General features: G+C 39.9%; 1 protein-coding gene across 4 annotated transcripts in view; it reads left to right on the forward strand.

Annotated features, from left to right (window-relative positions):
- The first annotated feature begins 5,553 nt into the window (after positions 1-5,553).
- LOC120311526 (sine oculis binding protein homolog) overlaps positions 5,554-12,013 on the forward strand; it is a 159,123-nt gene continuing 152,663 nt past the window's right edge. For all 4 annotated transcript variants that reach the window (XR_005557643.1, XM_039351121.1, XM_039351123.1 and 1 more), the window contains exon 1: positions 5,554-6,283. Coding sequence is in view for 3 of the 4 variants with exons in the window: in XM_039351121.1 (XP_039207055.1) it covers positions 6,188-6,283 (96 nt within the window). In the remaining variant the exon portion in view is untranslated. The remainder of the gene's footprint in view (positions 6,284-12,013) is intronic.

The raw sequence follows: 12,013 nt of genomic DNA on the forward strand, positions 1-12,013 counted from the left end.
AATTTTTGACACCTTGCTAGGCAACTGGTGGTACTCGGATGTTGCCATATCCTAAAAGTGGTACAATGGGTGAAAAGGTTGAAAAGCCCTGGTCTACATTACCAGATTGATGAGACAAATGTAATAGGTTTCACAATCTGTTACTGGCTGCTGGTAACAATTACAATGGTGGCTTAAGGACACGTAAAATGCCTTGCACAATGGGAATTTTCTAGCTTGCTATTATATAAAGAAAATAGATACTGTACATTGTAGAGACATACATTTTACTATTATTTACTGCTTTTCCATAATAAGTATGCCGCCATCAGTTCATAAAGACAATTATGAGGAAACATAAATACCAGAGAGCACTATTAACCAAATCTGGAACTTAATAACCAGAAGATAAATGGGTCAATGACTATATTGACTAGTGAAGGGATCAGGTATGATTATGCACCATGCATAAATGCTATTTCTGATGTACATTTATTGCGTGTACATTTTGAAAAATATACAATGAGTAAGGGATTTGAGTCAGAATTTTTTTTATCCACATTTCTGCTCTACCTTTATTTGATTAGGTGGCAGTAGCCATGACTTGGGTCCTTTCATCACTTGTAGTTTACACAGACATTGGAATATCCTTACAAATCCAATCTCCCCTTTGCTCAAACTCTTTTGCATGGTGTCATTTCAGGTGTTCTAACCTTCAGCATTTTGATTTGTATTGTGATGTGATTTCATTTTTCCACAAATATCTGTGGAGATTCTCAGTCATCCGGGTCATAGTTGTCTCAAAGGAGCTTTTTCAAAAGGCAACTAATCTGTTTTTTCTCTGAGGAGGAGGAGGAGGAGGAGGAGGAGGAGGAGGAGGAGGAGGAGGAGGAGGAAGACATTTCACTTCTCATCCAAGAAACTTCATCAGGATGATGGAGGCGATGAAAGGATTTGTTCTGGCAGAATTGGGGCAGAGGTTTGGGGCTGAAAGAGTGCAAATGGGGATGGAATCTTCTTGGAACTGCTGGAAGGACTGAGTTGTAGACAGGGTCCACATTGACCATTAGTTTGAAAGGGGTAAAAGAGACCATTTCTGTTAACATTGAACAGTTCTCTCTCAACAGCGAGACAGGGATAAGACCCCCACTATCTCCTTTCAGCAGTCCGTTCATAAGTTCCAAGAAGATTCCACTCCCATTTGCACTTTGATACAGGTGACTCCGAGGGCATAGATAAACCCCCAAGTGGCCTCAAGAACTCTCGGGGAAAGTGTTAATAACCAGATGACTGAAAACAAATATGATCCTTCCAACTAACCCCCCCCATCCCGCCAGAACCAATGAAGCTTCTTGGATGAGAAGCAAAACATCTTTTACTTCTTTTTCAGGGGAAAAGTCCTCTTACCTTTTGAAAAAGCACCTTTGAGACATTTTTTTTTTCCAAACTTGTTCCAGTCTGACTAATACAGTAGCATGGCCCAAACATATAGTGGTCTTTGACATACAGTTGAAGGCTTGAACAGTGTGTGTGTGTGTGTGTGTGTGTGTGTGTGTGTGTGTGTGTAAAGCACAAAGCTGAAAACACCAGCCTGAAGATGACGAATGGGACTTCGTCGAAACGTCGCCAAGACACTTCCAATTTTACACGGGAGAAAACCCGAATAACCAAAGACATATATATATATATATATGTTTTCTGAGGCTTTCGCCGGTGTTTGTATGTAGGTCTTTGGTTATTCGGGTTTTCTCCCATGTAAAATTGGAAGTGTCTTGGTAACGTTTCGACGAAGTCCCATTCGTCATCTTCAGGCTGGTGTTTTCAGCTTCGTGCTTTGAGGAGCAATGTGTGGTCTTAGCTGTTTCTTCCTTTTAACTGCCAGGGGAGGTATGAACTGATTGGGTGGGAGCTTGGCTGTGTTCTGATTAGGTGGAGGTGTGTTCTGATTGGTTAGGGGTTTGGCTGTGCTCTGATTGGATGGGGGGTTGGCTGTGCTCTGATTGGATGGGGGGTTGGCTGTGCTCTGATTGGATGGGGGGTTGGCTGTGCTCTGATTGGATGGGGGAGTGTTCTGTTTGGGTAGGGACTTTGTTGTGCTCAGGTTAGTCTGAGTTGCAGGGGGATTTAAGATAGTGGGCTGCCTTGCTATTGTTTGGCTTCACGTTCGTGGTCGTGCCTCATCTTCATGGTGGATGTCAGTTTGCTTCATGTATGGATTGGAGGGGTTTAAAGTGGCTAAAGTCCCACACTCACTAAAACCACACAGGATGTCACCACCACACATCCACGCAAAAAGCAAACCCAAAGCCACACCGATGATGAGGCACAACCACAAACCAGAAGCCAGACCACAGCTGCATCATTAGCCACTTTAAACCCCTCCAATCCATACATGAAGCAAACTGACACCCACTATGAAGATGAGGCACGACCATGAATGCGAAGCCAAAAAATAGCAAGGCAGTCCACCATCTTAAACTCCTCTGCAACTCAGACTAACCTGAGCACAACAAAGTCCCCACCCAAACAGAACACTCTCCCCATCCAATCAGAGCACAGCCAACCCCCCATCCAATCAGAGCACAGCCAAACCCCTAACCAATCAGAACACACCTCCATCCAATCAGAACACAGCCAAGCTCCCAGCCAATCAGTTCATACCTCCACTGGCAGTTAAAAGGAAGAAACAGCTAAGACCACACATTGCTTCTCGAAGCACAAAGCTGAAAACACCAGCCTGAAGATGACGAATGGGACTTTGTTGAAACGTCGCCAAGACACTTCCAATTTTACGCAGGAGAAAACCCAAATAACCAAAGATAGATAGATAGATAGATAGATAGATAAATAGATAGATAGATAGATAGATAGATAGATAGATAGATAGATAGATATCCTGCTTAAGCTACTTCAGTTTGTAATTTGTTGCACTTTTCACCCTTCTTTCTAGAAAGATATGTTTACAAAGACAAACCAACATTCATCACTCATTGGTAGAGATGCCTGAATTTTAAGTAAGGAAATACATGCTATTAGCTATTTATCAATCAGTGCCCTTAGAATATACGTCCCTTAGGAAGAATGGCAATACAACACAATCAAGAGCACAATGGGAAAACAGCATATCTTAGCAAGACATTGTACTGCTACATCATGAGCATATGCTAAGGAAGTGTTAGAGAGGAAATGATGGGTGTTCTCTAATTTTAATTCCAACTCATACCTCTATAGCAAGGTTTCTCAAATTATGATGTGTATCTTCCTTGGGAAGTGCAAACAAACTCCACGGGGGTGTAAAGAACCCTTTGTCAAATTGTACATTGTTACAACAAATCCTTCTTCCCCAAACTTTCACTGTATTGTTTTCATTGTTCATTTATGTTCATTTTGGTGTTTAGAGTTTTAGGGGAGGTATGTACATTGATTATACTAAAGGGAGATGCGATGGCAAAAAATTTAGGAACCTCTGTTCTTCACTATATGTACAATAATAATGATAAAATGTTTTCAAAATGAATATTGCATAAATATTGCAGAATAGATGAATGCATTACAATTTTGTATTCCTGTAATTACTGAAAGACTGTAAAGCTCTACTGTATCATTATATATGTGTAACTCTATATACTCCAAGCAATAATATCCTTCAATTCTGGAAATAAATTGCATTGAAAATTGTCCGGGAATTTTTTTCTAAAACAGCTTTGTTGTTGTTAGTTGCGAAGTCGTTTCCAACCCATCGCGACCCCATGGACAACATTCCTCCAGGCTTTTCTGTCCTCTACCATCTTCTGGAGTCCATTTAAGCTCATGCCTACTGATTGCTTCAGTGACTCCATCCAGCCACCTCATTCTCTGTCGTCCCTTTCTTCTATTGCCCTCAATCTTTCCCAGCATTAGGCTCTTCTCCAGTGAGCCCTTCCTTCTCATTAGGTGGCCAAAGAGTTTCAACTTCAGGGTCTGAAAAGAGCTTTACAGACTGCAAATCTCAGTTCTTAACTAAATCAATTTCAGAATAAATGCAGCACAATTTGATGTGCACCTGGATTAAAAGATTTTTAAAATTCTGCCTTAGCATGCTCTTTTTCCTATTATTAGGGCCCCATTAGCGTCAATGAGCCAACTGTAATAAATAAAATGCAGATCAAGAATTGGAACCAAACTTAATTTTGACATTGTACTTTTTTTTTAAAGGAGAGCTTTATGATTTTCACTAATGGAAAATGGACACCTCCATATTGTATAGTATCAGATAATTATGAGCTACTAAAGAGTAGGTGTGTACGACCGAATATAATCAGTGCATTCTCCTTCCGTGTGTACCGTTAATCCAGCACTTAGTTCCAAGTATTGTCTATCATACTATTCATTTTCCATTTTCTTTCAACAGAGATGAAGAAGTAAGTCAAATCTCTCCGAAACAAAACTCGGAGACGGAGAGAGTTCGAGTCAGTTCTCGAACAGAACAAACAGAATGAAAGGATGGGTGCTAATACGAGTCTGGGGCAATGGCAGACTCCCAGATCTATAAAGGCAGCCAGCCTTGAAGAACTGAATGAAAGGTTTGAGAAGGATAGATCATGTTTAGTTTCCAGATTTTAATGTTTAAAAATAACACTCGGTTATGGGATACGATACGTTAAGAGTCCTTTCCATTAATTCAGAATATGTTCGTAGAGACGAACTTTATACGCCCCCCGCCACACACAATCATTTAGCTGATTGTTGGCACGCACACACACACAATCATTTAGCTAATTATTGGCATAGATGGAACCTAATATGTTGGGACAAAAGCCTGATGCCACACATTAAGCGAAGCTTTCCTTGAGGACTAGTTGCGCGGGACTGGGGAAGATCCTCCCGCCAAAATCAAAACAAAGCAAAAACCCCCGTTGGTGTAACGTCTTTGCTTGTCGAATACTAGTGCCGTTTCAGCGGCCCAGCTCCCTCCAAACTGCCGCCCACCCACGAAAACGTCAAGCTCCGCCTCAGCTGGAGAGGTTTCAACGCGGCTGTAGAAACGTTCCCTTCCCAGCGCCGTGGGCAGACAGGCATGGAGAGCAGCCTCCATTTGCGCCTTTTTCCTCCCTCTTTCTCCTAAAGGTGGAGTTGCATAGAGGGGCGGGCTAGCGGGCCGCCAGCCAGCCAGTCCTGAGCACTCAGCATCCTCCATCCTCAGGCTGCGGGTTCCAGGGTGCGCGCTCTCTTTCACACACACACACACTCGCCCTAAGAAACTGCTACTGGCTGCCACTACCATGGGCCACTTCGGCAACCTAAGGCGACCTTCCTTTCAATTATGTCTCTCTGCCACACACACACTCTCTCTCTCCCTCACCCACACACCGCACGTTTGGAGGCCAGCCGTGCATGCTACTTAAGTGCGTCTTTGTAACACAGGGCGTTTTAATAAAGGGTCCCTGCCATTCGTCCCGTCGCTGGGTTTCGAAGGGGTAGGTGGTTGAACAAGAGCGTGTAACCGAAGACCATATGTGGCGACCACCAGTGACTACCAAAAACAACACCATAAAAAAGATTGGGGGGGGGGGGGAAGCAAGGAGCCGAGGAGTTCCTTGTTATATTTTCCACAAGGGACGACAGTTCCTGCGGGGGCGGAGGGGGGAAGAGGTAATGACAATTAAGTATAAAAAGCCCCCTCCCCGCTTTGAATCTGTGCCTAACTAGCAGCAGGAGAAGAAGAGGCGGAGGGTTTGATGATATTGGAAGCCCCGCCCAATGCCTGGGCAGGGGGACGTCCTGCTTCCCCCCTCTCCCTCCGCGCGCACGCCCGCCCGCTCTTTGGAAGGAACTGGAGTGGCTTCTTTCTTTCTCTCCTTGCTGCTGACTCTCCTCCTTCTCCCTCGCCGCCCCCTCCCCATGCACGCACAGAGCCCGTCTCTCGCGCTCGGTCCTGCAGACAGACAGGGAGACAGAAGATGGCTGACTCGCCAGGGCAACCCACGGTCCGGCCCGCATCCCCAACCCTCCCAGAGCCGCTTTCTCCTTTGACACCCGTTGACGCTTTCGCCCAGCGCTAAAAGCCGCCCCCGTCCTCCCTCCCTTCCTCTCCACAACCTTCCCCCCAAAGCTTTTCCCAAATAATACCAGCAGCCATTTCATTTCCACCAAAGTAGATACACGCGCGCGCGCGCGCACATACACACACACACACACACAACACACACGCACACAAAACAACAAAAAAATGGCAGAAATGGAGAAAGAAGGGAGACCTCCAGAAAATAAAAGAAGCAGGAAGCCGGCTCACCCCGTGAAAAGGGAAATCAATGAAGAGATGAAGGTACGTCTCTGCGCTCCCCTTTATCACTATCGGATGCGAAAAGGGAAGAAAAAGGGAGAGGGATGGAGAGGAGGGAAGCTTATTGCAGATCCCCCCCGTAATCCGGTCTCCCCTCCCCTCCATGGAAGAATATATTATAAATAAAAGACCTCTTGTTTTGTTGTTGGGGGGGGAACCTCAGATAGGGTTGGCGAAAGGTGCCTGAACTCCTCCTAATTGCAGAGTTCACAGGCGATAAAGCCAGATCCCTAAGCGGATCTGATATGTTGATGGTTATAATTACTATTATTTATAATATTTTCTCCAAAGGGGTTCAGTTCCCTTCTATGTGCCCATCCCAGCCAGATAATCTAGAAGCTGTTAAAAGTTAGAAAAGAAGGGAAGTCATTTAAGCACCCTCTCCCTCTGGCCCCCTTTCCAGTAGCCAGCTGCAACTGTGTAATTAAATTGTCAAAGTGAAATGTTATGGTCTGAACTGCACATCATTCTTGAGCTTAGACACAGGATCTCTTGTCTTTTTCTTCTCCCTTTTACTTCTGTGTCTGTTTTCTGTGCTCCACTTCACAGTTAATCAAGGAAGCAGAGTGTTGAATTGAAAGCTGTCCTAGAAGGGTGCATGAATATGAATGTTTGTGTGTGTACATTCTGTTTATCATCTATACCTGTTTGGAGTGATTGTGTATGGGGGAGGTAAAACCAGCATCCTCACAGGAAATAGTGCCAATCCAGCTGTGTTCTAGAGGTAATTTTGTGGGCTGGCACTCCAGAGGCTAATATCTAAAAAGTTGCCCAATAAATAAATAAACATTATTCACCTGGGTGAACATGAAATCACTGTCTGATAGCACTGTTATTGTTGTTAGTATTAATTTTTATGTTTCTCATCTTTCCTTTCCCTAAACCTCCCTACGGGTCTGAAGTGAAGTTGCTTTGCTTCAAATAATAAAACAATATAGTTTTCAGATAGGATACAATTAATTCACCGGAGTTGCATTTAGTGAAATGGAGCATTCATAATCATTCTGTTAACAGGTTATATTCAAATATCCAATATATATTGTTGGCATGTAATAATTTAAAAAGCTGTTGTGTGAAACTGAATATGCATCATCATGGAATCTTTGCCTATGTGGTCCAAGGCTAGCAACCGAAAGGGATCAACAAGACCATTTTACTTATTATGCTTAGCAAATCAATTTGGAAGAGGATGCTTGCTTTAATGTTTAATTTTTAAACTCAGTCAATCTGTTATTTGTCTGTATTGTTTCTTTCTGTATTGGAGGTTTGTCCAACAGCAGATGGACATTTGAACAAAGGTAGTGGTGACACATGTAAGAACAAAGTGCCCTGAATATCTATAACATTTATCCAATCTCTAGGCATATATACATATGCCTCTTTGCAGGTAGACTTTCTATCTTAGGGGAAGCTTTGTGCACACTTGAATTTAAGAGTAATTGCTTAGTCAGACCTTGTTTGGATTTTTATTTTGGTAAGGATAGAGAGGAAGGGGGACAGTGGGCATGGAACTCTGTCCCATTATGCACTGTCCGTTTAAGACAGTGCTTCATTCGATCTGCAGTTTTTCAGTTTCTTAGGTTCTAGCATTACAAATTAGCTAATTTTAATCAAAACATATGAAATGCTATCCTGGCTGGATATAAAGGCTGACTATGCTGGATCCTCTGGGTTTGTTTTGTTTACTTTGGCTGCAGGCACACTTGGTGGTTTGGGAGATAGTTGTTCTTCTGCAGTAGAACAGATGTTTGTCTGAAATGGTGAGGAAGAAACAAAAACAACACTGTATGTGAAAGGAGGAAAATTACACAAGATTTTTTTTTCTTTTTATGAAAGTCTATTAAGCATTAGTGTTAATTTTAAGGCAGGTAAACCTCTCTTTCCCTAATCCTCTGATAATGGAAGAAAAGCAATAAGAGAAATAAATATATCAGAGTTTCATTTATATGAGTAATTTAATCCAAGGCTGTGGATCTGATATAGTTTTGGGAACAGCTTTTATAGATTGCGCGGTTGAAATGTGAATAACAGCAGAAGCTTTCAGGCAGCCTTGGCTACATCGTAGAGTTAGTTATCTTATTAAGCTTGGAGAGCACATTCTGGGTTTTTATAACTAAAGTTCTGAGCAGGTTTTCATCTTGTTTCCTTCTAAGTTCCTTGGATATTTCCTTGTCTTTCTTTCAAAAATTCTTCACTTACTGAAAGAAAGGTATACCAAAAAGATTTCCTCCTCTTCACTAAGTTAAAGAGTACAGTAACTTAACAAATTAGTCGTATTGTATGAAATGTATACGACAACATTTTCTGGTGAGCACAATGTGCCCTTGTGTAGGTGCACATCTGAACTGTTCAAGCAGCTTGACTGCTTCCCTTCATCTGAACTGCTTTCATGTGGACTTGTGTAAAATAAGCTCTGCTAAGTAATCACGACAGAGCAGAAAGAAAGGAATGTATATAGCAATAGACAGCCTAAGCTGTAAAAACTGAAACCTGAATCCTAGCAGCAGATCAGATATCAAGGCTGTAAGGTAGAGGGAGATGAAGAGATGAAGTGGGGGGGGGGGGGAGGAGAGAAGAGGAGAGGGCTGAAGGAATGGAAAAGTCAGCTTGGAAAGTGCAGGACAAGTAGGAGGGGCCCCCTCGGGAAATTTGGCTCAGGGATTAGGGAATTCTATCACGGTATACAGTGACCTACTCAAGTTTCAAGCCATGTTGGATTGAATTGCTTCCATTTGCCAGGAGAAAGAAAAAAAGACCAGCGTGTATGTGATTCCCTCTCTCCACCCTCCTTCCAGTAATAAAAAGCCACTGGGTACAAGTGTCTATTTTAAGTGCAGCAAATACAAGGCACTATGAATGAGTAATAAAATTACCTCATCAGACAGATTTTCTTGAAGATTTGTTCTTTGACAGAGCCACATATTTGCTTAATACTGATGGAAAGAAACTCAACCACTCTCTGTCATATCAGTAATACCAGTTGCTCAGTTTTAATAAGGTTGAAAACTGATGTTGTTTGCTGTTTCATAATGGTAGATATTAGGTTACATTTTTGTTATCTCTGGCCTGATGTACATGACAGTTGTGAGAAACTTCAGCTTGATACAACATTGCATCCAAAAACTACATGATTGCTTTGGTTTCCCTTAAAATGCATTAAAATTCAGTGTAAAATTCACTAAAGAATTCTGACTGAATGTTTTGTTTTACTGTGACCATCAGTATAATTCTAATTCTTTCTTTTTATCTGCCCTCAATATTCTTAGAATTTATTAATATTATTGTGTTGTATGATAAATTACAAATGGGGGAAATTATAAATCAGCTGTGTACCAAATTTACATCCTCCAAAATTTAGCAACTTGGAATTTCCAGCCAAGGACTGGACATTTTAGAAATGGTGATTGCAATATACCAAGTTATAGGATTGCTAAGAATGTAACAAACTAAATATCAAGTAAAACAATTCACTTAGCAGTGTGAATATGTAGATTTTTAAAAACCATAGAGAAATACAGTATGTTCCATTCATAAATCCTCATCTATTTCAGAGAAATACTATGAACATTTAAAATGGTTATTTTATACTAAATGGATTATACTTACATGGAAACTTAATATTATATAATGTTATAAATGACAAGAATATAAGAATCATGATTCGAACACCTTACAATTTAAAGTTCATGTGAATTGAATGATCTGATTACACATAGAAGCTATACTGAAAATTTTGAGTTCACCTACCCTTTTGGGTTTTTTTTAAACAATTGTGAGATGAAATCAGACCTGTTGTATAATATTCAGAGCTGATTTTATGCACCTAAATTGATTACTTTTCAGATTCTAAGTAAGTAATTTAACTAAAATAGATGTCATTCTAGATTATTTAATCTGTTGTCATTAATCGGCAAATTCATGGAAATATTCTAACTGAAAAGCTTAAAACTGGCTGCTCACTGAAAAAGGCAAAAGAAATAGGTGGAATCCAAATTTAATCATGCTTCAAGTACATTCTGTTAAATTGATGGATTGCTTAGTCATACCTTTCACTCTACAAGACATTTGAAGATTTAAATGTTATTTGGAAAATAATTACATAGGAAAGAAACGTGTAAGTATTTTCAAATCCCCTGATAAACTACTATCAGACATCATATAAGAAACTATAAATCTTGACAAAGAATATTCACAATAGTTTGGAAATCTTTATCTAGAATATATAAGAATCTACAAGAAAATTAAAATAATGTTGGAAATTCATCTATACAGGCTAGTGTGCATTTATTTGCCATACTGACATCTATTCATAATATCAAAAAGATTTGATAGAAATATAATATCACATGACAGGCATACATTTTTCATTTGTTCTATGGCTCCAGATTCATCTTCCATGTTTCAATCAATATAGCAAGGAAGGAAACAGAAAAAAAAGAAAAAGTTCCCACTTCTACTTAAATTTTTTAAAAATAATTAGTAGCATTCTGTTTTAAAAAATAAGAGACTGAATTTCCCTTGCATTTCCATTTGCATTTGTCTGGTATCATTCCCCATTTTCTGACAGAGAAAAAGCTGAAGGTAAAAATGTGGTGAAAATTCAGAAATAGAACCAATTATCTTTCATGCAACGTAAGGAGTTATGTTATCTATATGATGATGCTACAATAAAACGTATTTTAAATAGAGCGTGTATGAAATAATTTTCATTGCCTTTTAAAGACTTTAGTCTCATCAGACTTCTTTCCACTATCCTGTATGAGGAAAATGTATGTGAATAGTCTTTTACTTCCCAACTTGTATTTTTATGCACTAAAATTCAATAAAATATACAATTAAATCACGCAGATTAAAATTATTGTAAAATGTGGGTTGGGCTGTATACGTGAAAATGAGCAACTATACAGAAAAGCATTTTATTTATTTGCTGATACAAAGTGAATAAAAAGTATTTTCATGTCAGTTCCTTTGGTAAAAAAAATAATTAACTGTGCAGCACTAGATAGCATCCAAGCAATCATCTGCTTTGTCAGTCCAGGTGTTCCAGAGAGCCTGGCTTTTAATTATTTCTTGGCTTTGACTATTTGATTATATATGAATCTTGGCACCAGAGTTTTGAAAGCAGACATGTGGTGTCATAGCATTAACAAATATAACATTTTTTTTTGCATTTTTTGTTTTTATTTGAAGTCAGTCCTAGCCATCATTTGAGCTCCCTCCCTCTGCAGTCTGGGCACAATAAATCTTTGACTGTTAACTCTTGATTGCATACTGTTCTGAAATGCAATGTTGACCTTCATCTTTTTTCTCATTCCTTGGTCTTCTTTCTATGCTTCTCACTGTTTTCTTTCCCCTGCTTCTCCCAGTTTCTTTTGGGTCAATTAAATGTATTTTCCAGTTGTTTTATTCTATTGGAATGGTTGTGTCCAAGAGGTAACTTTTTGTGTTTGTTCTTATTGTTCATTTGAAACCAACCCTGTTATTCAGAAATCAGTTTCATTTTGTATTTATGTTACTTATGTGTTTCATAAGAAAATGTTGTTTATATTTACTCTCTTCACATGTTAAGAGGAAAAACTTGTCCCTGTTGTTCTGCCTACCTGCTTTTTTAACTTTATCCACTTTCTCTTGAATCTTCCTTGTTTTGGTAGGACTTTTCTACCATTAGAGATGTTATTATTGGGCTGCAACATAGCAGCTCTGCTTCCTCTC

The sequence above is a fragment of the Crotalus tigris genome, unplaced genomic scaffold, assembly GCF_016545835.1.
Source record: "Crotalus tigris isolate CLP2741 ecotype Arizona unplaced genomic scaffold, ASM1654583v1 scf7180000018371.15429387391:27106975, whole genome shotgun sequence".
NCBI lineage: Eukaryota > Metazoa > Chordata > Lepidosauria > Squamata > Viperidae > Crotalus > Crotalus tigris.